Source organism: Phyllobates terribilis, unplaced genomic scaffold (genome assembly GCF_046119375.1).
Source record: "Phyllobates terribilis strain yellow unplaced genomic scaffold, ASM4611937v1 Scaffold_3__8_contigs__length_932513732, whole genome shotgun sequence".
Classification (NCBI taxonomy): Eukaryota; Metazoa; Chordata; class Amphibia; order Anura; family Dendrobatidae; genus Phyllobates; species Phyllobates terribilis.
Window position 1 is genome coordinate 658,836,767 of NW_027362763.1, and position 27,246 is coordinate 658,864,012.

General features: G+C 47.8%; 1 protein-coding gene across 1 annotated transcript in view; it reads left to right on the top strand.

Moving 5' to 3' along the window:
- The window catches only part of LOC141258594 (dynein axonemal heavy chain 8-like), a 415,976-nt gene that overhangs the window by 326,732 nt on the left and 61,998 nt on the right, over positions 1-27,246 (top strand). The window contains exons 71-74 of the mRNA XM_073673563.1: positions 9,037-9,142; positions 10,271-10,523; positions 10,596-10,786; positions 14,080-14,201. Of these exons, the coding sequence (XP_073529664.1) occupies positions 9,037-9,142; positions 10,271-10,523; positions 10,596-10,786; positions 14,080-14,201 (672 nt within the window). The remainder of the gene's footprint in view (positions 1-9,036; positions 9,143-10,270; positions 10,524-10,595; positions 10,787-14,079; positions 14,202-27,246) is intronic.

Here is a 27,246-nt window from a genome sequence, read left to right on the forward strand (position 1 = left end):
GTACAGAGATAATACACACAGTGATGTCACAGTACAGGATAATACACACAGTGATGTCACAGTACAGGGATATTACACACAGTGATGTCACAAAACAGGGATAATACACACAGTGATGTCACAGAACAGGGATAATACACACAGTTATGTGACAGTACAGGGATAATACACACAGTGATGTCACAGTACAGGATAATACACACAGTGATGTGACAGTACAGGGATAATACACACGGTGATGTCACAGTACAGGATAATACACACGGTCATGTCCCAGTGCAGGGATAATACACACAGTGATGTCACAGTACAGGGATAATACACACAGTGATGTCACAGTACAGGATAATACACGCAGTGATATCACAGTACAGGAATAATACACGCAGTGATATCACAGTACAGGATAATACATACGGTGATGTCACTGTACAGGGATAATACACACAGTGATGTCACAGAACAGGGATAATACACACAGTGATGTCACAGTGCGGGGTTAATACACACAGTGATGTCACAGTGCGGGGATAATACACACAGTGATGTCACAGTGCGGGGATAATACACACAGTGATGTCACAGTACGGGGATAATACACACAGTGATGTCACAGTACGGGGATAATACACATAGTGATGTCACAGAACAGGGATAATACTCACAGTGATGTCACAGTACAGGGATAATACACACAGTGATATCACAGTACAGAGATAATACACACAGTGATGTCACAGTACAGGATAATACACACAGTGATGTGACAGTACAGGGATAATACACACAGTGATGCGACAGTACAGGGATAATACACATAGCGATGTCACAGTGCAGGGATAATACACACGGTGATGTCACAGTACAGGATAATACACACGTTGATGTCACAGTACAGGGATAATACACACAGTGATGTCACAGTACAGGGATAATACACACAGTGATGTCACAGTACAGGGATAATACACAGAGCGATGTCACAGTACAGGGATAATACACACAGTGATGTCACAGTACAGGGATAATACACACAGTGATGTCACAGTACAGGGATAATACACAGAGCGATGTCACAGTTCAGGGATAATACACACAGTGATGTCACAGTACAGGGATAATACACACAGTGATGTCACAGTACAGGGATAATACACACAGCGATGTCACAGTACAGGGATAATACACAGTGTTGTCACAGTACAGGGATAAAACATACAGTGATGTCACACTGCGGGGATAATACACACAGTGATGTCACAGTATAGGGATAATACACACAGTGATGTCACAGTACAGGGATAATACGCACAGTGATGTCACAGTACAGGGATAATACACAGTGTTGTCACAGTACAGGGATAATACATACAGTGATGTCACAGTGCGGGGATAATACACACAGTGATGTCACAGTACGGGGATAATACACACAGTGATGTCACAGTACAAGGATAATACACATATTGATGTCACAGAACACGGATAATACTAACAGTGATGTCACAGTACAGGGATAATACACACAGTGATGTCACAGTACAGGGATAATACACACAGTGATATCACAGTACAGGGATAATACACACAGTGATGTCACAGTACAGGATAATACACACGGTGATGTCACAGTACAGGGATAATACACACGGTGATTTCACAGTACAGGATAATACACACGGTGATGTCACAGTACAGGGATAATACACACAGTGATGTCACAGTACAGGGATAATACACACAGTGATGTCACAGTACAGGATAATACACACAGTGATGTCACAGTACAGGAATAATACACACAGTGATGTCACAGTACAGGGATAATACACACAGTGATGTCACAGAACAGGGATAATATACACAGTGATGTCACAGTACAGGATAATACACACAGTGATGTCACAGTACAGGGATAATGCACACAGTGATGTCACAGTACAGAGATAATACACACAGTGATGTCACAGTACAGGATAATACACACAGTGATGTCACAGTACAGGGATATTACACACAGTGATGTCACAAAACAGGGATAATACACACAGTGATGTCACAGTGCAGGATAATACACACAGTGATGTCACAGTACAGGGATAATACACACAGTGATGTCACATTACAGAGATAATACACACAGTGATGTCACAGTACAGGATAATACACACAGTGATGTCACAGTACAGGATAATACACACAGTGATGTCACAGTACAGGGATAATACACATAGTGATGTCACAGTACAGAGATAATTCACACAGTGATGTCACAGTACAGGGATAATACACACAGTGATGTCACAGTACAGGGATAATACACACAGAGATGTCACAGTACAGGGATAATACACACAGTGATGTCACAGTACAGGGATAATACACATAGAGATTTCACAGTACAGGGATAACACACACAGTGATGTCACATTACGGGGATAATACACACAGTGATGTCACAGTACAGGGATAATACACATAGAGATGTCACAGTACGGGGATAATACACACAATGATGTCACAGTACGGGGATAATACACACAGTGATGTCACAGTACAGGGATAATACACACAGTGATATCACAGTACAGGGATAATACACACAGTGATGTCACAGTACAGGGATAAAACACACAGTGATGTCACAGTACAGGGATAAAACACAGTGATGTCACAGTACAGGGATAGTACACACAGCGATGACAGGGATAATACACACAGTAATGTCACAGTACAGGGATAATACACAATGATGTCACAGTACAGGGATAATGCACACAGTGATGTCACAGTCCGGGGATAATACACACAGTGATGTCACAGTACGGGGATAATACACACAATGATGTCACAGTACAGAGATAATACGCACAGTGATGTCACAGAACAGGGATAATACACACAGTGATGTCACAGAACAGGGATAATACACACAGTGATGTCACAGAACAGGGATAATACACACAGTGATGTCATAGTACAGGGATAATACACACAGTGATGTCACAGTATAGGGATAATACACACAGTGATGTCACAGTACAGGATAATACATACACGCAGCGATGTCACAGTACAGGGATAATACATGCAGTGATGTCACAGTACGGGGATAATACACAATGATGTCACAGTCTGGGGATAATGCACACAGCGATGTCACAGTACAGGGATAATTCACACAGCGATGTCACAGTACAGGGATAATACACACAGCGATGTCACAGTACAGGATAATACACACAGTGATGTCACAGTACAGGGATAATACACACAGTGATGTCACAGTACAGGGATAAAACACACAGTGATGTCACAGTACAGGGATAAAACACAGTGATGTCACAGTACTGGGATAATACGCACAGTGATGTCACAGTCCGGGGATAATACACACAGTGATGTCACAGTACAGAGATAATACACACAGTGATGCCACAATACTGGGATAATACACACAGTGATGTCACAGTACAGGGATAGTACACACAGCGATGACAGGGATAATACACACAGTAATGTCACAGTACAGGGATAATACACAGTGATGTCACAGTACAGGAATTATACACACAGTGATGTCACAGTACAGGGATAATACACACAGTGATTTCACAGTACAGGGATAATACACACAGTGATGTCACATAACAGGGATAATACACACAGTGATGTCACAGTACAGGATAATACACACAGTGATGTCACAGTACAGGGATAATGCACACAGTGATGTCACAGTACAGAGATAATACACACAGTGATGTCACAGTACAGGATAATACACACAGTGATGTCACATTACAGGGATATTACACACAGTGATGTCACAGAACAGGGATAATACACACAGTGATGTCACAGTGCAGGATAATACACACAGTGATGTCACAGTACAGGGATAATACACACAGTGATGTCACATTACAGAGATAATACACACAGTGATGTCACAGTACAGGATAATACACACAGTGATGTCACAGTACAGGATAATACACACAGTGATGTCACAGTACAGGGATAATACACATAGTGATGTCACAGTACAGAGATAATTCACACAGTGATGTCACAGTACAGGGATAATACACACAGTGATGTCACAGTACAGGGATAATACACACAGAGATGTCACAGTACAGGGATAATACACACAGTGATGTCACAGTACAGGGATAATACACATAGAGATGTCACAGTACAGGGATAAGACACACAGTGATGTCACATTACGGGGATAATACACACAGTGATGTCACAGTACGGGGATAATACACACAGTGATGTCACAGTACAGGGATAATACACACAGTGATGTCACAGTACAGGGATAAAACACAGTGATGTCACAGTACAGGGATAATACGCACAGTGATGTCACAGTCCGAGGATAATACACACAGTGATGTCACAGTACAGGGATAATACACACAGTGATGTCACAATACTGGGATAATACACACAGTGATGTCACAGTACAGGGATAGTACACACAGCGATGACAGGGATAATACACACAGTAATGTCACAGTACAGGGATAATACACAGTGATGTCACAGTACAAGGATAATACACACAGTGATGTCACAGTCCGGGGATAATACACTCAGTGATGTCACAGTACGGGGATAATACACACAATGATGTCACAGTACAGAGATAATACACACAGTGATGTCACAGAACAGGGATAATACACACAGTGATGTCACAGAACAGGGATAATACACACAGTGATGTCACAGAACAGGGATAATACACACAGTGATGTCATAGTACAGGGATAATACACACAGTGATGTCACAGTATAGGGATAATACACACAGTGATGTCACAGTACAGGATAATACACGCAGCGATGTCACAGTACAGTGATAATACACGCAGTGATGTCACAGTACAGGGATAATACACGCAGTGATGTCACAGTGCGGGGATAATACACAATGATGTCACAGGCTGGGGATAATGCACACAGCGATGTCACAGTACAGGGATATTTCACACAGCGATGTCACAGTACAGGGAAAATACACAGTGATGTCACAGTACGGGGATAATACACACAGTGATGTCACAGTACAGAGATAATACACACAGTGATGTCACAATACTGGGATAATACACACAGTGATGTCACAGTACAGGGATAGTACACACAGCGATGACAGGGATAATACACACAGTAATGTCACAGTACAGGGATAATACACAGTGATGTCACAGTACAGGATAATACACACAGTGATGTCACAGTCCGTGGATAATACACACAATGATGTCACAGTACAGGGATAATACACACAATGATGTCACAGTACAGGGATAATACACAGTGATGTCACAGTACAGGATAATACACACAGTGATGTCACAGTACAGGGATAATACACAGTGATGTCACAGTCCGGGGATAATACACACAGTGATGTCACAGTACGGGGATAATACACACAGTGATGTCACAGTACGGGGATAATACACACAATGATGTCACATTACAGAGATAATACACACAGTGATGTCACAGAACAGGATAATACACACAGTGATGTTACAGAACAGGGATAATACACATAGTGATGTCACAGTACAGGGATAATACACACAGTGATGTCACAGTACAGGGATAATACACACAGTGATGTCACAGTACAGGGATAAAACACACAGTGATGTCACAGTACAGGGATAATACACACAGTGATGTCACAGTCCGTTGATCTTACACACAGTGATGTCACAGTACAGGGATAATACACACAGTAATGTCACAGTACAGAGCTAATACACACAGTGATGTCGCAGTACTGGGATAATACACACAGTGATGTCACAGTACGAGGATAATACACAGTGATGTCACAGTACAGGGATAATACACACAGTGATGTCACAGTACAGAGATAATACACACAGTGATGTCGCAGTACTGGGATAATACACACAGTGATGTCACAGTACGGGGATAATACACAGTGATGTCACAGTACAGGGATAATACACACAGTGATGTCACAGTCCGGGGATAATACACACAGTGATGTCACAGAACAGGGATAATACACACAGTGATGTCACAGAACAGGGATAATACACACAGTGATGTCACAGAACAGGGATAATACACACAGTGATGTCATAATACAGGGATAATACACACAGTGATGTCACAGTATAGGGACAATACACACAGTGATGTCACAGTACAGGATAATACACGCAGCGATGTCACAGTACAGGGATAATACACGCAGTGATGTCACAGTACAGGGATAATACACACAATGATGTCACAGTCCGGGGATAATGCACACAGCGATGTCACAGTACAGGGATAATTCACACAGCGATGTCACAGTACAGGGAAAATACACACAGCGATGTCACAGTACAGGATAATACACACAGTGATGTCACAGTACAGGGATAATACACACAGTGATGTCACAGTCCAGGGATAATACACACAATGATGTCACAGTACAGAGATAATACACACAGTGATGTCACAGTACTGGGATAATACACACAGTGATGTCACAGAACAGGGATAATACACACAGTGATGTCACAGAACAGGGATAATACACACAGTGATGTCACAATACAGGGATAATACACACAGTGATGTCACAGTACAGAGATAATACACAGTGTTGTCACAGTACAGGATAATACACACAGTGATGTCACAGTACAGGGATAATACACACAGTGATGTCACAGTACAGGAATAATACACAGTGATGTCACAGTACAGGGATAATACACACAGTGATGTCACAGTACAGGATAATACACACAGTGATGTCACAGGACAGAGATAATGCACACAGTGATGTCACAGTACAGAGATAATGCACACAGTGATGTCACAGTACAGAGATAATACACACAGATGTCACAGTACAGGGATAATACACACAGTGATGTCACAGTACAGGGATAATACACACTGTGATGTCACAGAACAGGGATAATACACACAGTGATGTCACAGTACAGGGATAATACACACAGTGATGTCACAGTACAGGGATAATACACACAGTGATGTCACAGTGCAGGGATAATTCACACAGTGATGTCACAGTACAGGGATAATACACACAGTGATGTCACAGTACAGGGATAATACACACAGTGATGTCACAGTACAGGGATAATACACACAGTGATGTCACAGTACAAGGATAATACACAAAGTGATGTCACAGTAAAGGGATAATACACACAGTGATGTCACAGTAGTCACAGTACAGAGATAATGCACACAGTGATGTCACAGTACAGAGATAATACACACAGATGTCACAGTACAGGGATAATACACACAGTGATGTCACAGTACAGGGATAATACACACAGTGATGTCACAGTACAGGGATAATACACACAGTGATGTCACAGTGCAGGGATAATACACACAGTGATGTCACAGTGCAGGGATAATACACACAGTGATGTCACAGTACAGAGATAATACACACAGTGATGTCACAGTACAGGGATAATACACATAGTGATGTCACAGTGCAGGGATAATACACACAGTGATGTCACAGTACAGGGATAATACACACAGTGATGTCACAGTACAGGGATAATACACACAGTGATATCACAAAACAGGATAATACACACAGTGATGTCACAGTGCAGGGATAATACACACAGTGATGTCACAGTACAGGGATAATACACACAGTGATGTCACAGTACAGAGATAATACACACAGTGATGTCACAGTACAGGGATAATACACACAGTGATGTCACAGTACAGGGATAATACACACAATGATGTCACAGTGCAGGGATAATACACACAGTGATGTCACAGTACAGGGATAATACACACAGTGATGTCACAGTACAGGGATAATACACACAGTGATGTCACAGTACAGGGATAATACACACAGTGATGTCACAGTACAGGGATAATACACACAGTGATGTCACAGTACAGGGATAATACACACAGTGATGTCACAGTGCAGGGATAATACACACAGTGATGTCACAGTGCAGGGATAATACACACAGTGATGTCACAGTACAGGGATAATACACACAGTGATGTCACAGTACAGGGATAATACACACAGTGATGTCACAGTACAAGGATAATACACACAGTGATGTCACAGTACAGGGATAATACACACAGTGATGTCACAGTACAAGGATAATACACAAAGTGATGTCACAGTACAGGGATAATACACACAGTGATGTCACAGTATGGGGTTTATAAATAAATGTCTTTATACATAAAATGACATCACACTAGTCGTATACTGGTCCAGTATGAAAGCAATGAGTTCAGCCGGGGTATTTATGTTTTCTGCCTCCTGAGCCGGTATTGCAGGCTGCACAGTGGAGCATAATGTTAGTACAATGCAGACTTAGACCACACAGTCCTAAACTGCTCCACGTTTGTCACAGTGGTTCATGCTGTGTAATAACTGTGTCTGGTGTTAATCCTGTGTATTGTCACAGCTCTCACGCTATTAGTTGTCTTACTTTCTGCCCGGAATCTGTCTCTCCGTTTTGGGCATGGTGATACAAGTTAAGCGACACCTTTATCCCAATAAGCCACACACAACACATATGGTTCAAGTCATGAAACAGGTTATTTTTTGTTCAGTCTTCTTAAGCTTTATAAATACGCTGCAATGTGTAAGATCCATTTGTCCATCTATTCGGAATGTAGTGAAGCCGATCAGTGGGTTACACTACAAGCCCTCTGAGGCCAATGATTGGCTGCAGCGGTCTTGTGGGGAGCTGGTCATTGTGACAGCCTTGTAATCACAGACTGGTGACAGGGACCTGGAGCTGCAATGCTGGACTGGGGAAGAGGATTTGACAGGTAAGTAGTTGTTTTTATTTAATTTTATGCCCATTTAACTCACTCCAATGTAATCCGACTACACAAGCGCAGTTTCTTGTCACATGTGAGGTTTTCACTCAATCTCGATGTCTATCCCGCGCGGGTACTCAACCTTCCCTGATATTTTCCTAGGAGCTGGAAGCAGAGAGAATTAAACTGATGCAGGAGGTTAATGTGAACACGCGCAGAATGAAGGAGCTGGAGGACAGTCTGCTGCTGCGGCTGAGTGCATCTACAGGTATCTGCAGTCTCGTGGACAGGCCGGATCAATCCACAGAGATTCACGTACACTTTCTATTTCCATCTGGGTTTTTACATGCACTGCGGATTTTAATGTTACATGTTTTTACGTGGTTCTCACCACAGCTTCCACTCCTTTTAATGTATAGAAGGGAAATTTGTGGTGAATCTCCAGCACATTCAGATTTTGCATCAGAGTCGCTGCACATTTGTGGCCATGTATACTGCTGAATTATTCAGCCGGTTTTGGACTATTCCTTAGGGAAACTTGTGTCAGGTGTTACTCCGATTTCTTTTCTCTAATACCACATTGTGTTTAAAGATCCAGTACAATTCTATGGGGCGCCTGAAGACACGGGGTCTTCCATTGGCGTAACGCTACTCAGACAACACAGGGTGAGGGTAAAACAGTGTGGCAATACTTTACTGAACCACAAAGTGGACAATAAACACATAGAACAGTCCCAGCTAATACCCAAGATGGTGCAACATTACACAGTCTCACCCTTCCTTCTCCGCCTGCCTGGGATAGAACAGCTGCGACTTTGGAGACTTCCAGGGCCGACTACCTTAACTAGTGGTGGACCCCCACAGAGAGGAGATAGCAGCAAGCTTAGGAAGATAGCAGTCCATCGAGGTTCAAGGCAATGGAGACCCAAGGGTCCCACCCTGGCCTCTCCGCGAGTTTCCATTGGGCCAGATGACCGGCGGATCACAATCTGGCTTCTCCGAATATCTCCATGGGTTCCAGGCGACCGGAGGGTCCCTCCTGACAACCCCAAACAACATATCCATGGGGCCAGGTGACTTCCTCATCCCAACCTGGTCTCCCCAAAATGTATCCATGGTCTCTCTGATGGTCAATGGAGCAGATCCGTATCTTTCCAGTCAGGGCCGGTACCCATAGCCCTGAATCATGTAGAATCCAAATCTGTGTCTCTTTGGGTAAAATCCATGCTTCCAAGCTGATGGATGCTTCTCCTTGATTCTCAGTCCCAAGTCTCACTCCTACAGAAGCATATCTCCTTTTTAAGTACACATCCACAGGTCAAGGGGTTAGGGAGGGTGGCCTCATGTCTCATTGTTTGAGCATTTAATGAATTAACAGTATATTCCTCATTGTCAGGATCTCTTGTAGAAGATAAATCTCTAGCAGACGTTCTGAGAATTACTCAGCAGATAGTCAGTGACGTGAGCGAGAAGCTGCACATCGCCGCCGACACAGAGGTGCAAATCAGCAACGACCAGGCGGAGTATCGCCCCATTGCCACCCGGGGAAGCCTCCTGTACTTCCTGGCCTCAGGGATGAGCGCTGTCAATGCCATGTACTCGACGTCACTCAGACAGTTCCTCAAGCTGTTTGATAGATCTATCGCCAGGTAGTTGCACGTTATTCCCTTCCTTCACATGATAAATCAGTGCCATGATCCTGCCCTTGTGTTATCTCACAGATCAGACAGAAGTCCTCACCTCCACAAACGGAAAAGCAACATCAATGAATATCTAACATATGAAGCGTATAGATACTACGCCAGAGGTTTGTATGAGAAGCATAGGTTCCTGTTCACACTGCTTCTGGCACTGAGGGTCGACCTCCAGCAGGGGAACATCAAACACGAGGAACTCCAAACTTTTCTTAAAGGTAAATTAATTTCATGTTTTATTGCCTAAACCGCCTATTACAGTCAGCCCTGCTCCACCCATTAAACCATTAACACCCCCGCCGAGAATTATATCTGCCAAGTAAGCAATCTCAAGAACAATCAGATATGCAAATTAGGTCACAGGTGCTCTGTAGGAGGTCCCAAACCCTGGCACTCGGTACGCCCCGTCCTTCGTCACACCTTCCATCTTGATTTATGGATTAAAATCTATTGCCATACAACACTACCTTGTGCACAGAAATGTGGAGCATGCAGCGTGCGCTCCCAGGAAGGCTGCACACTCCCTGCAGCACACAAGACAATAAGTCTGGAGCCATCAATCAAGACCAAAGGGGCGGAGTTTAGTAAGCAGAGCCTTCCTGTTTACCGGGCTCAGGATTGCCCACTGGCAACATACAACCTTTTTTTAGCCTAATTTGGTAAAAGTTTGTTTTCTTGGCAATTAGACTGTCTCCACCACAACATCAGATCTTTATCAACCATAATGTTTTGACATCTTTTATAGTCCAGTATACGGCACCATTACTGGCTTTATGGGCAAAAAGATGGTATTTAAAAGAGAAATGCCTGTAGGGAGTAATGAGAGTGAAGGTCTGTGGGGGGGTCTGTAGACCCTCCTTTCTACCCGTTATTAGGAGTCTCAGTGTTTTGAGTCCCCACTGACCTAAATCAATAACTTATCCAATGGATAAGCGATGGCCATTATTATCAGCTGCAGTACTCCTTTATAGTGATATAATGATACAACATAGGATGACTGCCATTACTTATGGCTGATTTTACACCAGAAATGTATTAAAAGGTCTTCATAAAGTTGGGCCAAAGTTATTAAGTCTTTTAACCCCGGACCCTGTCATCATAAGCAGACACAAATGTGTGGCATAACTCTCTGCACACACCACCTGGTAAATGATTTTAAGACTTTTTTTTTTTAAGGCTTTTTTCATGACTTTATATATGTTGAATAATGGAAAAAGTCACGAAAAAACAATCAATGTGTCTTTTTTTTTTTTTGTATTAAAACAGGTAAAGGTAGGAAGTTTCATAGTCACCAATTGTTCAAATTCTACTTCATGTGATCTTAAAATCCAACAACTTATAAGGAAAATGTCTGATGGTGCAACGTGCTAACAAATCAAATGGGCAACAGTGTAGAAATTAAAAAGCAGCACTCACCATTTCCTTTGTGGCTAAAAGTCCTTTATTTCACACAAAATGGACATTTCAGCAGTAATCATAAAAGCAGGGGAGAGAAAGGTGGACGACGGCCGCTTCGCTTCTGTATGACGCTTCTTGGGTCCAATCTATAAGTGACGTGTACTGTATTGTTCTCTAAATCGTATGAAGAGTGGACGTATCATTTTACCTATGTAAAAGGAATTGAAAGGGCAAAATAAAACATAAACTACATGTTTGGTACGACATGAAATTAATTATTTTACTTCGTGTAATATTGAGCCTACACATACAGTGGGTACGGAAAGTATTCAGACCCCTTTAAATTTTTCACTCTTTGTTTCATTGCAGCCATTTGGTAAATTCTAAAAAGTTCATTTTTTTTCTCATTACAGTCCACTCTGCACCCCATCTGGACTGAAAAAAACTGAAATGTAGAAATTTTTGCAAATTTATTAAAAAAGAAAAACTGAAATCTCACATGGTCATAAGTATTCAGACCCTTTGCTCAGTATTGAGGAGAAGCCCCCTTTTGAGATAGTACAGCCATGAGTCTTCTTGGGAATGATGCAACAAGTTTTTCACACCTGGATTTGGGGGTCCTCTGCCATTCTTCCTTGCAGATCCTCTCCAGTTCCGTCAGGTTGGATGGTGAACGTTGGTGTCAGGTCAGGTCTCTCCAGAGATGCTCAATTGGGTTTCGGTCAGGGCTCTGGCTGGGCCAGTCAAGAATGGTCACAAAGTTGTTTTGAAGCCACTACTTTGTTATTTTAGCTGTGTGCTTAGGGTCATTGTCTTGTTGGAAGGTGAACCTTCGGCCAAGTCTGAGGTCCTGAGCACTCTGGAAGAGGTTTTCATCAATGATATCTCTGTACTTGGCCGCATTCATGTTTCCTTCAATTGCAACCAGTCATCCTGTCCCTGCAGCTGAAAAACACCCCCATAGCATGATGCTACCACCACCATGTTTCACTGTTGGGATTGTATTGGGCAAGTGATGAGCAGTGCCTGGTTTTCTCCACACATACTGCTTAGAATTATCACCAAAAAGTACTATCTTCGTGTCATCAGACCAGAGAATCTTATTTCTCATAGTCTGGGAGTCCTTCATGTGTTTTTGAGCAAACTCTATGCAGGCTTTCATATGTCTTGCATTGAGGAGAGGCTTCCGTCGGGTCACTCTGCCATAATGGCCCGACTGGTGGAGGACTGCAGTGATAGTTGACTTTGTGGAACTTTCTTCCATCTCCCTACTGCATCTCTGGAGCTCAGCTACAGTGATCTTGATGTTCTTCTTTACCTCTCCCACCAAGACTCTTCTCCCACATTTGCTCAGTTTGGCTGGATTGCCAGGTCTAGGAAGACTTCTGGTGGTCCTAAACTTCTTCCATTTAAGGATTATGGAGGCCACTGTGCTCTTAGGAACTTTGAGCAATGCAGAAATTCTTTTGTAACCTTGGCCAGATCTGTGCCTTGCCACAATTCTGTCTCTGAGCTCCTTGGGCAGTTCCTTTGAGCTCATGATTCTCATTTGGTCTGACATGCACTGTGAGCTGTGAGGTCTTATATAGACAGGTGTGTGCCTTTCCAAATCAAGTCCTATCAGTTTAATTAAACACAGCTGGACTCCAATGAAGGAGTAGAACCATCTTAAAGAGGATCACAAGGAAATGGACACATGTGACTTAAATATGAGTGTCTGAGCAAAGGGTCTGAATACTTATGACCATGTGATATTTCAGTTTTTCTTTTTTAATAAATTTGCAAAAATTTCTACATTTTTGTTTTTTTTTCAGTCAAGATGGGGTGCAGAGTGGACTTTAATGAGAAAAAAATGAACTTTTTAGAATTTACCAAATGGCTGCAATGAAACAAAGTGTGAAAAATGTAAAGGGGTCTGAATACTTTCTGTACCCACTGTATATATATTCCTGTTAAGCGTAATCGGCAAAACGAAGAACTGCCGCATCTATAATTCCCTATCATATGATTTTCTTCTAACTGTCGTCAGTTCTCACGGCGGATGGTGGACGATACTTTGGCTTTTTTCTGTTTGCCTCAATTCTAAAGCGTCCTGTTGTGATTCACTTTGTAGGTGGAGCAGCTCTTGACCTGAAATCTTCTCCTCCAAAGCCTTTCAAGTGGATCCTTGACACGACCTGGCTCAATCTCGTGGAACTGAGCAAATTATCTCAGTTTTCAGAGCTCACGGCTCAGGTATTTCGTTATATATTGTAATACATTGTGTAATATTAGGGGGGGGGATCCTGGAATGTGGTGATCTGTCTGAACACGTCAATCAGCCCCCTGGAATAAAAACTCGCTGACCACTGATGGAGGAATGGTGATCACGGAGCAGAGGAATGATGGAAACGTAAAACAATTGGCAAATCGGAATGTAGCTGATACTTGTAGCAGAGGGCTCATTTTGCACATTCTCCTACATGCTGCTCTCCAGAGGACCCTAGAGACCCTGACCATGGCAGCTGCTTCAGTTTTTACATAATGCTCATTTTGCACATTCTCCTACATGCTGCTCTCCAGAGGACCCTAGAGACCCTGACAATGGCGGCTTTTTTTTTGCATAAACTGAATATAACTCAAGGCCGCTGTTATGCACACGCCCGGACTGACTGGCGTGTGCGTGTTTATGTAGGGATTCCACTGTGCCATGAACCGGAGAGTGCCTGGAGGGGCGTAACTAAGTATCTGCCCGATCCGACCAAGGTCGCACGACGGCATACGACGCCAGTGCACCAGGGAGGAACCGAGCAGAGGAACCAGGGTCTACTCCAGGTCAGACTCCGGACACGGCTGTTGACCCACACCGGGGAATACAGGAACAGGCAGACTAGAGCACAGGCTGGGTAGGGTCCAGTACAGACTGGGAGACAAATTCGAAACCGCAGACGCGGTAGACAGAGCTGAGCAAAGCGAAAACCGCAGACGCGGCGGACAGAGCTGAGCAAAGCGAAAACCGCAGACGCGGCGGACAGAGCTGAGCAAAGCTAAAACCGCAGACGCGGCGGACAGAGCTGAGCAAAGCGAAAACCGCAGACGCGGCGGACAGAGCTGAGCAAAGCGAAAACCGCAGACGCGGCGGACAGAGCTGAGCAAAGCGAAAACCGCAGACGCGGCGGACAGAGCTGAGCAAAGCGAAAACCGCAGACGCGGCGGACAGAGCAGAGCAAAGCGAAAACCGCAGACGAGGCGGACAGAGCAGAGCAAAGCGAAAACCGCAGACGCGGCGGACAGAGCAGAGCAAAGCAAAAACCGCAGACGGGGCGGACAGAGCTGAGCAAAGCGAAAACCGCAGACGCGGCGGACAGAGCTGAGCAAAGCGAAAACCGCAGACGCGGCGGACAGAGCTGAGCAAAGCGAAAACCGCGGACGCGGCGGACAGAGCTGAGCAAAGCGAAAACCGCAGACGCGGCGGACAGAGATGAGCAAAGCGAAAACCGCAGACGCGGCGGACAGAGCTGAGCAAAGCGAAAACCGCAGACGGGGCGGACAGAGCAGAGCAAAGCGAAAACCGCAGACGGGGCGGACAGAGCAGAGCATAGCGAAAACCGCAGACGGGCCGGACAGAGCAGAGCAAAGCGAAAACCGCAGACGCGGCGGACAGAGCTGAGCAAAGCGAAAACCGCAGACGCGGCGAACAGAGCTGAGCAAAGCGAAAACCGCAGACGCGGCGGACAGAGCTGAGCAAAACGAAAACCGCAGACGCGGTGGGAACAGGGCTCTGTTCACACGGAACAGACTAGAAGGGAAAGGCAGAACCAGATACCCACAGGGTACTTGCAGAGAAGTAGCGAGTGGACCACAAACTCACAAACGGAAGTACAGTGACAACGAGCAGGAGTTAGGTACGAGTTCAGACTCTGCAGAAAAAGGAATGGAACGGACATAGAGGCAAAACAGGTAAAGGATAGGAGAGAGTTCAGACAGGAACTGAGTGTACGGAGGAGACCGACACTGCAGCGGGATACAGGAGCGGGTCTGGGAATACGGCCCCCAGAGAGGCAGGACGAACAGGCAAGGAGCGTGTTCAGACTGGCCTGGAAATACAGCCTCCAGGAAGGCGGAACGAACAGGCAAGGAACGAGTACAGACTGCAGGTTAAGGTACACAGATAGGACACAGTACAGACACGGGAACTGATACCGCAAGGCAGGAGAGATAGACAGGACTCAGTTCAGACACGGGAACTGATACCGCAAGGCAGGAGACAAAGACAGGACTCAGTTCAGACACGGGAACTGATACCGCAAGGCAGGAGACATAGACAGGACTCAGTTCAGACACGGGAACTGATACCGCAAGGCAGGAGACAAAGAACGGGACCTGGCACCTTCAGAGTGCAAGCACACACTGAATGAAACACTATGCTCAGGCAGGGATAGATGGGAGCAGCTGAGCTATATACCAGGTGACAGACAGCAATAGGCTGAGGACGCACAAGGGGTGTGACCCACAGCAGGTACAAAAAGCAGGAAGAGATCGGGCGCCGCCCTTAAGCAGCAGAAACAGACAAACAGACAGCAAGGAGGGAAGCCAGAGAGACATTCTGGACTGGAGATCAAATGCGCGCTCTTGCACAGTGGGAGATGGACCACCATGCAAGGACGCCGCCAAGTATGTTACAGTACCCCCCCCCTTACGCCCCCTCTTCTTCAGGCCTGCCAGAATCTTCCGCAGGGAATTCGAGGACCAGTCGTTCACTTCAAGTAGATCACTTCCACAGTCCACAGGAAAAATTGATCTCATCTGGTTAGCTAGGATGCTACCTCCTATCCAGCCATCCTTGGCAACAGACGAAACGGGTGGAGTACCAGGAACAGCACACAAGGAAGTCTCTCTCCACATATTTTCAGGTGGCACCCCAGAGGGTACAGGAGACAACTGGAAGTCCTTCACCGGGTTGGAGGGGGACAGAGACTTGGGGGTAATCTCTGCTTCGAGGTACATCTTGTCAAGCTCACAGGAAGAAATAGACGGGTTATCAGGTACATAATGAGGAAAAGTCACTGTCTCTTTGTTATCTGGTGTTACCCCGGAGAATTCAGGAAACAACTGGAGGTCCTCCGCCGGGTCAGAAGAGTGCAGAGGCTCAGAGAAAACATCTGCTTCAGAGTACACTAGGTCGGACTCACTGGAGGAAGCAGGCGAGGTATCGGGTACCGAGTATAGGAAAGTCTCTGTCCATTCACCACCAGGTGGCACCCCAAAGGGTTCTGGAGACAACTGGGGGTACTCCGCCTGGTCAGAGGAGTGTAGAGACTCATGGGTAACCTCTGCTTCAGAGTACACAAGGTCGAACTCACTGAACGAAGCAGGCGAGGTATCAGATCCAGGATATAGGAAAGTCTCTGTCCATTCACCACCAGGTGGCACCCCGTAGGGTTCTGGAGACAACTGGAGGTCCTCTGCTTGGTCGGAGGGGTGTAGAGACTCGGGAGTGACCTCTGCTTCGGAGTACACTAGGTTGGACTCACTGGACGAAGCGAGCGAGGTATCAGGTACAGAGTATAGGAGAGTCTCTGTCCTTTCGCTACCAGGTAGCACCCCGTAGGGTTCTGGAGACGACTGGAGGTCCTCCGCCTGGTCGGAGGGGTGTAGAGACTCGGGAGTAACCTCTGCTTCGGAGTACACTAGGTTGGACTCACTGGACGAAGCGAGCGAGGTATCAGGTACAAAGTATAGGAGAGTCTCTGTCCTTTCGCTACCAGGTAGCACCCCGAAGGGTTCTGGAGACAACTGGAGGTCCTCCGCCTGGTCGGAGGGGTGTAGAGACTCGGGGGTAACTACCACTTTGGGGTACCCATTGTCAGGCTCACAGGACGAAGCGGACAAAGTATCGAGTACAGAGTGTAGAGAAGTCTCTCTCCATTTGTCATCGAGTGGTATCCCGGAGGATTCAGGAGGCAACAGGGGGTCCTCCGCCAGGTGGTAGAGGTGCACAGACTCAGAGGTAACCACAGCTTTGGAGCATCCTTGGACATGCACACCGGTTAAAGTGGGTGAAGCATCTGATGCCGGGTGCAGGAAGTTCTCCTGTGTGGAGTCTGGATGGGCAGAAGTCTCTTCGGGCAGGAGAACCGGTGCACTACCCACGCACATTACCCGTTGGGGCTTCTGCGGGATACAGGGAGATGAAGCTTCAGTAGGGACTTCAAGGTTGGGGTCAGGAGGTCTCAGGGAGGACAGACCCTGGCGTGACGGCTTGCCTCTACGTCTAGCACGTCTGGACTGCCTCTTGAGGTTGGGAGAAGTCTTCCGGGAAGCGTAGTCACCCTGTGAGGATTCTGGGTGGGCAGTAGTCTCATTGGGCTGGAGGACTATTGCGCTACCCACACACATTACCCATCGGGGCTGCTCCGGGATATTGGGAGGTGAAGCTTCAGCAGGAGCCTCCGGGTTAGGATCATCGAAGACCATTAGAAAGGCCACCAGGAAGGCCATTAGGTCCAGGAGGATCGGATCCTGTGTTTCATATAGGGGGTTGATCCATTCCAAGGCATCACCCGCCAGGTAAGACATAATGAATGCCACCTTAACCCGATCGGTGGGAAAACATAGAGGGTAGAACTGGAAGTGTAGCATGCATTGCTCCACAAATGCACGACTTTGTCTTGGATCCCCATAGTAACGTGGCGGATCCGCAGGAACGAGAGCAGATAGATCCATCTGGACGGGTGCGTAATTCGCCTGGAACTCAGCTGAGAAAAAAAAAATAAAAATTTATTTATTTTTAATGCATGTATTCGCTGGAAAACTTCTCAGAGAGCGAAGGCCGTGGGGCTCAACGGGAACCATGGCCTGAGCATGCTTTTATGCACACGCCCGGACTGACTGGCGTGTGCGTGTTTATGTAGTGATTCCACTGTGCCATGAACCGGAGAGTGCCTGGAGGGGCGTAACTAAGTATCTGCCCGATCCGACCAAGGTCGCACGACGGCATACGACGCCAGTGCACCAGGGAGGAATCGAGCAGAGGAACCAGGGTCTACTCCAGGTCAGACTCCGGACACGGCTGTTGACCCACACCGGGGAATACAGGAACAGGCAGACTAGAGCACAGGCTGGGTAGGGTCCAGTACAGACTGGGAGACAAATTCGAAACCGCAGACACGGTAGACAGAGCTGAGCAAAGCGAAAACCGCAGACGCGGTGGACAGAGCTGAGCAAAGCGAAAACCGCAGACGCGGCGGACAGAGCTGAGCAAAGCGAAAACCGCAGACGCGGCGGACAGAGCTGAGCAAAGCGAAAACCGCAGACGCGGCGGACAGAGCTGAGCAAAGCGAAAACCGCAGACGCGGCGGACAGAGCTGAGCAAAGCGAAAACCGCAGACGCGGCGGACAGAGCTGAGCAAAGCGAAAACCGCAGACGGGGCGGACAGAGCAGAGCAAAGCGAAAACCGCAGACGGGGCGGACAGAGCAGAGCAAAGCGAAAACCGCAGACGGGGCGGACAGAGCAGAGCAAAGCGAAAACCGCAGACGGGGCGGACAGAGCAGAGCAAAGCGAAAACCGCAGACGGGGCGGACAGAGCAGAGCAAAGTGAAAACTGCAGACGGGGCGGACAGAGCAGAGCAAAGCGAAAGCTGCAGACGCGGCGAACAGAGCTGAGCAAAGCGAAAACCGCAGACGCGGCGGACAGAGCTGAGCAAAACGAAAACCGCAGACGCGGTGGGAACAGGGCTCTGTTCACACGGAACAGACTAGAAGGGAAAGGCAGAACCAGATACCCACAGGGTACTTGCAGAGAAGTAGCGAGTGGACCACAAACTCACAAACGGAAGTACAGTGACAACGAGCAGGAGTTAGGTACGAGTTCAGACTCTGCAGAAAAAGGAATGGAATGGACATAGAGGCAAAACAGGTAAAGGATAGGAGAGAGTTCAGACAGGATCTGAGTGTACGGAGGAGACCGACACTGCAGCGGGATACAGGAGCGGGTCTGGGAATACGGCCCCCAGAGAGGCAGGACGAACAGGCAAGGAGCGTGTTCAGACTGGCCTGGAAATACAGCCTCCAGGAAGGCGGAACGAACAGGCAAGGAACGAGTACAGACTGCAGGTTAAGGTACACAGATAGGACACAGTACAGACACGGGAACTGATACCGCAAGGCAGGAGAGATAGACAGGACTCAGTTCAGACACGGGAACTGATACCGCAAGGCAGGAGACAAAGACAGGACTCAGTTCAGACACGGGAACTGATACCGCAAGGCAGGAGACATAGACAGGACTCAGTTCAGACACGGGAACTGATACCGCAAGGCAGGAGACAAAGAACGGGACCTGGCACCTTCAGAGTGCAAGCACACACTGAATGAAACACTATGCTCAGGCAGGGATAGATGGGAGCAGCTGAGCTATATACCAGGTGACAGACAGCAATAGGCTGAGGACGCACAAGGGGTGTGACCCACAGCAGGTACAAAAAACAGGAAGAGATCGGGCGCCGCCCTTAAGCAGCAGAAACAGACAAACAGACAGCAAGGAGGGAAGCCAGAGAGACATTCTGGACTGGAGATCAAGTGCGCGCTCTTGCACAGTGGGAGATGGACCACCATGCAAGGACGCCGCCAGGTATGTTACAGTACCCCCCCCCTTACGCCCCCTCTTCTTCAGGCCTGCCAGAATCTTCCGCAGGGAATTCGAGGACCAGTCGTTCACTTCAAGGAGATCACTTCCACAGTCCACAGGAAAAATTGATGTCATCTGGTTAGCTAGGATGCTACCTCCTATCCAGCCATCCTTGGCAACAGACGAAACGGGTGGAGTACCAGGAACAGCACACAAGGAAGTCTCTCTCCACATATTTTCAGGTGGCACCCCAGAGGGTACAGGAGACAACTGGAAGTCCTTCACCGGGTTGGAGGGGGACAGAGACTTGGGGGTAATCTCTGCTTCGAGGTACATCTTGTCAAGCTCACAGGAAGAAATAGACGGGTTATCAGGTACATAATGAGGAAAAGTCACTGTCTCTTTGTTATCTGGTGGTACCCCGGAGAATTCAGGAAACAACTGGAGGTCCTCCGCCGGGTCAGAAGAGTGCAGAGGCTCAGAGAAAACATCTGCTTCAGAGTACACTAGGTCGGACTCACTGGAGGAAGCAGGCGAGGTATCGGGTACCGAGTATAGGAAAGTCTCTGTCCATTCACCACCAGGTGGCACCCCAAAGGGTTCTGGAGACAACTGGGGGTACTCCGCCTGGTCAGAGGAGTGTAGAGACTCATGGGTAACCTCTGCTTCAGAGTACACAAGGTCGAACTCACTGAACGAAGCAGGCGAGGTATCAGATCCAGGATATAGGAAAGTCTCTGTCCATTCACCACCAGGTGGCACCCCGTAGGGTTCTGGAGACAACTGGAGGTCCTCTGCCTGGTCGGAGGGGTGTAGAGACTCGGGAGTGACCTCTGCTTCGGAGTACACTAGGTTGGACTCACTGGACGAAGCGAGCGAGGTATCAGGTACAGAGTATAGGAGAGTCTCTGTCCTTTCGCTACCAGGTAGCACCCCGTAGGGTTCTGGAGACGACTGGAGGTCCTCCGCCTGGTCGGAGGGGTGTAGAGACTCGGGAGTAACCTCTGCTTCGGAGTACACTAGGTTGGACTCACTGGACGAAGCGAGCGAGGTATCAGGTACAAAGTATAGGAGAGTCTCTGTCCTTTCGCTACCAGGTAGCACCCCGAAGGGTTCTGGAGACAACTGGAGGTCCTCCGCCTGGTCGGAGGGGTGTAGAGACTCGGGGGTAACTACCACTTTGGGGTACCCATTGTCAGGCTCACAGGACGAAGCGGACAAAGTATCGAGTACCGAGTGTAGAGAAGTCTCTCTCCATTTGTCATCGAGTGGTATCCCGGAGGATTCAGGAGGCAACAGGGGGTCCTCCGCCAGGTGGTAGAGGTGCACAGACTCAGAGGTAACCACAGCTTTGGAGCATCCTTGGACATGCACACCGGTTAAAGTGGGTGAAGCATCTGATGCCGGGTGCAGGAAGTTCTCCTGTGTGGAGTCTGGATGGGCAGAAGTCTCTTCGGGCAGGAGAACCGGTGCACTACCCACGCACATTACCCGTTGGGGCTTCTGCGGGATACAGGGAGATGAAGCTTCAGTAGGGACTTCAAGGTTGGGGTCAGGAGGTCTCAGGGAGGACAGACCCTGGCGTGACGGCTTGCCTCTACGTCTAGCACGTCTGGACTGCCTCTTGAGGTTGGGAGAAGTCTTCCGGGAAGCGTAGTCACCCTGTGAGGATTCTGGGTGGGCATTAGTCTCATTGGGCTGGAGGACTATTGCGCTACCCACACACATTACCCATCGGGGCTGCTCCGGGATATTGGGAGGTGAAGCTTCAGCAGGAGCCTCCGGGTTAGGATCATCGAAGACCATTAGAAAGGCCACCAGGAAGGCCATTAGGTCCAGGAGGATCGGATCCTGTGTTTCATATAGGGGGTTGATCCATTCCAAGGCATCACCCGCCAGGTAAGACATAATGAATGCCACCTTAACCCGATCGGTGGGAAAACATAGAGGGTAGAACTGGAAGTGTAGCATGCATTGCTCCACAAATGCACGACTTTGTCTTGGATCCCCATAGTAACGTGGCGGATCCGCAGGAACGAGAGCAGATAGATCCATCTGGACGGGTGCGTAATTCGCCTGGAACTCAGCTGAGAAAAAAATTTTTTTATTTATTTATTTTTAATGCATGTATTCGCTGGAAAACTTCTCAGAGAGCGAAGGCCGTGGGGCTCAACGGGAACCATGGCCTGAGCATGCTGTTATGCACACGCCCGGACTGACTGGCGTGTGCGTTTTTATGTAGTGATTCCACTGTGCCATGAACCGGAGAGTGCCTGGAGGGGCGTAACTAAGTATCTGCCCGATCCGACCAAGGTCGCACGACGGCATACGACGCCAGTGCACCAGGGAGGAATCGAGCAGAGGAACCAGGGTCTACTCCAGGTCAGACTCCGGACACGGCTGTTGACCCACACCGGGGAATACAGGAACAGGCAGACTAGAGCACAGGCTGGGTAGGGTCCAGTACAGACTGGGAGACAAATTCGAAACCGCAGACGCGGTGGACAGAGCTGAGCAAAGCGAAAACCGCAGACGCGGTGGACAGAGCTGAGCAAAGCGAAAACCGCAGACGCGGTGGACAGAGCTGAGCAAAGCGAAAACCGCAGACGCGGCGGACAGAGCTGAGCAAAGCGAAAACCGCAGACGCGGCGGACAGAGCTGAGCAAAGCGAAAACCGCAGACGCGGCGGACAGAGCTGAGCAAAGCGAAAACCGCAGACGCGGCAGACAGAGCTGAGCAAAGCGAAAACCGCAGACGCGGCGGACAGAGCTGAGCAAAGCGAAAACCGCAGACGTGGCGGACAGAGCTGAGCAAAGCGAAAACCGCAGACGCGGCGGACAGAGCTGAGCAAAGCGAAAACCGCAGACGCGGCGGACAGAGCTGAGCAAAGCGAAAACCGCAGACGCGGCGGACAGAGCTGAGCAAAGCGAAAACCGCAGACGCGGCGGACAGAGCTGAGCAAAGCGAAAACCGCAGACGGGGCGGACAGAGCAGAGCAAAGCGAAAACCGCAGACGGGGCGGACAGAGCAGAGCAAAGCGAAAACCGCAGACGGGGCGGACAGAGCAGAGCAAAGCGAAAACCGCAGACGGGGCGGACAGAGCAGAGCAAAGCGAAAACCGCAGACGGGGCGGACAGAGCAGAGCAAAGCGAAAACCGCAGACCGGGCGGACAGAGCAGAGCAAAGCGAAAACCGCAGACGCGGCGAACAGAGCTGAGCAAAGCGAAAACCGCAGACGCGGCGGACAGAGCTGAGCAAAGCTAAAACCGCAGACGCGGCGGACAGAGCTGAGCAAAGCGAAAACCGCAGACGCGGCGGACAGAGCTGAGCAAAGCGAAAACCGCAGACGGGGCGGACAGAGCAGAGCAAAGCGAAAACCGCAGACGGGGCAGACAGAGCAGAGCAAAGCGAAAACCGCAGACGGGGCGGACAGAGCAGAGCAAAGCGAAAACCGCAGACGGGGCGGACAGAGCAGAGCAAAGCGAAAACCGCAGACGGGGCGGACAGAGCAGAGCAAAGCGAAAACCGCAGACGGGGCGGACAGAGCAGAGCAAAGCGAAAACCGCAGACGCGGCGAACAGAGCTGAGCAAAGCGAAAACCGCAGACGCGGCGGACAGAGCTGAGCAAAGCTAAAACCGCAGACGCGGCGGACAGAGCTGAGCAAAGCGAAAACCGCAGACGCGGTGGGAACAGGGCTCTGTTCACACGGAACAGACCTAAAGGGAAAGGCAGAACCAGATACCCACAGGGTACTTGCAGAGAAGTAGCGAGTGGACCACAAACTCACAAACGGAAGTACAGTGACAACGAGCAGGAGTTAGGTACAAGTTCAGACTCTGCAGAAAAAGGAATGGAACGGACATAGAGGCAAAACAGGTAAAGGATAGGAGAGAGTTCAGACAGGAACTGAGTGTACGGAGGAGACCGACACTGCAGCGGGATACAGGAGCGGGTCTGGGAATACGGCCCCCAGAGAGGCAGGACGAACAGGCAAGGAGCGTGTTCAGACTGGCCTGGAAATACAGCCTTCAGGAAGGCGGAACGAACAGGCAAGGAACGAGTACAGACTGCAGGTTAAGGTACACAGATAGGACACAGTACAGACACGGGAACTGATACCGCAAGGCAGGAGAGATAGACAGGACTCAGTTCAGACACGGGAACTGATACCGCAAGGCAGGAGACAAAGACAGGACTCAGTTCAGACACGGGAACTGATACCGCAAGGCAGGAGACATAGACAGGACTCAGTTCAGACACGGGAACTGATACCGCAAGGCAGGAGACAAAGAACGGGACCTGGCACCTTCAGAGTGCAAGCACACACTGAATGAAACACTATGCTCAGGCAGGGATAGATGGGAGCAGCTGAGCTATATACCAGGTGACAGACAGCAATAGGCTGAGGACGCACAAGGGGTGTGACCCACAGCAGGTACAAAAAGCAGGAAGAGATCGGGCGCCGCCCTTAAGCAGCAGAAACAGACAGACAGCAAGGAGGGAAGCCAGAGAGACATTCTGGACTGGAGATCAAGTGCGCGCTCTTGCACAGTGGGAGATGGACCACCATGCAAGGACGCCGCCAGGTATGTTACAGCCACATTCACACATAAAGAATCTAGAAGTTATGTCAAAGTTTGAGAATATTTCTGCAGCTTCACATTTCATAGTCCAAATACAGACTAGGATTTTTGGGCCGGCGAACTGAACTTACAGCCTTATATGCAGATTTTGTGGCTGTTTCTTCAGATCAGGGGAAATTGCAACCAGTCTGGAAATTGCGATGAATTTATCCCAAAGCCTAGGTTTTTTTTCAAGTATCTTTTTTAGCAAATTTATTCCCTATAGAGTTAATAGATGTGGACAGGTGTCCTAAGCAGAGACCCTCCACTATTAAGATAAACAGACCAGACCCTTTCCTCTGGGGTACTGTAAGGTTACTCAGATTATTTTAGTAGGTATCATATGAGGCTTAATACTTAAAGGGGTTCTCTCGAGATCCTCTCTTCAGGAGCTCACCTTGTTCCTGCTTCCAGGGGAAGTGCACACGGGATGATTGACAGATTGGGCCAGTGAAATGGCTGAACCACTGGCCCAAACTCCCTGCTCTGATGCTTCTAGCAGAGGCAGCTCCGTTCTCTGTAGCATCAGAGTGGCGCTGAGGCTGGCCGGATACAACACACTTCAACAGCTTGTAAGTGTGCTCCTTGCCTTGGAAGCCAACCACCTCTGATAAGATTGCTGGGTGGACGGTAACTAAGGCAATGAGCTTTAAACTATAACATTAATAATCCCTCCATGGGTTTATGAGCGTTTTGAAATTTTACCCATTTAATTAGAAAGGACAGATCCATTTTAGGTCATGGTTTGTGGCATTCACTCTGCAATAGTCTTTTTTTGTTCTCCAGGGGTCCCGGTAGCAAAAGTTTTGTGGCCTCTTGTTTTTAGGGAAGGAATGAGCATAATAAAGGCTGTCACTCTTTATTTATTCTGCTAACAGATGATAAACACTTGATAGAACAGAAATAGCGCCGCTCCATTACCTGCCGCACTTGACTCTGACAGACAACGAGTCTATTACCAGCGCCATAAGTACTCTGACAACCCTCCCACACTGCATTATACTGACCGCCAGTCTGGGCACAATGTGCTGGCAAATTAACGCCATTAGTGATAAGAGTCATTGATGACAGTACACATAATTATAAAAGCCGGTGATCCTTCATGATTACTGTGCTGGATTTTACAGTCTGTATAAAATAACAGTGATGCTTGGAAATGTGACACATGAACTACGGCCGGCCGCATCTGACAGATCTACAAACTGCCCATAACGGATTTCCAGGAGCTTTACAATTACTCTTCTGCTGACGGAGCGATCTATATTGTACGGACCTCTCCGCCAGTCCCATGGATTTAATCACAAATGAGCCCCGTCACATAAGAACGTCAGCCCCCTCCATATTGTGGATCCAGCTGAATAATTGTGGGAGCAAATCTGGATCATTACTTAAAACGTTTCTCTGGTCTTTTGTGAAAAGCGCTAGACATGAACGACCTCGCTCCATACAAATGAATTGAGAGGGGCTGCACACGTCTTGTCTGAATGTGTCCGGAAATAGGTAAATCGCAGAGTCTCTTGCCTTTGACACCAGAAATTCCGGACAGTATGCAGTGCACATGACGTGAGGATTCGGGGCGGTGATGGAACGACTGCAAACTTTTAGCACAATACCGGGCAACCCCTTTAACGTGAGATCACTAACGCAGAGGTTACAATAAAGTCCTGGAGAACCAGCGGACATTTACTAGTCCTGTCCAATAGACCGTGTAAGAGCAACCACGGCAGTCTAACGATGGACCTGATTTATCAGTGACATTCTCCTTGTGACAGATTAGAAGTTTTATGCTTTCTCTTAGACTCTGTGCTCCAGGAGTCTGTACTAAGCCTATAGTGTATGTTAGGAGCTTTTCCCAACATACATTGTAACTCTACTGTGACAACACAGCATTTACTCTTAATTATCCAGACGTAAATTCAGTAGGCCAGGAGAAATATGGTATTATCTCTATGTTGACTTTTGAATTTATGTGTTTTTCTTTGGTTGGTCAAGAAGCACAAAATATTATTTGTATAACCCTGAATATTGACACTTGAATTGATATTTA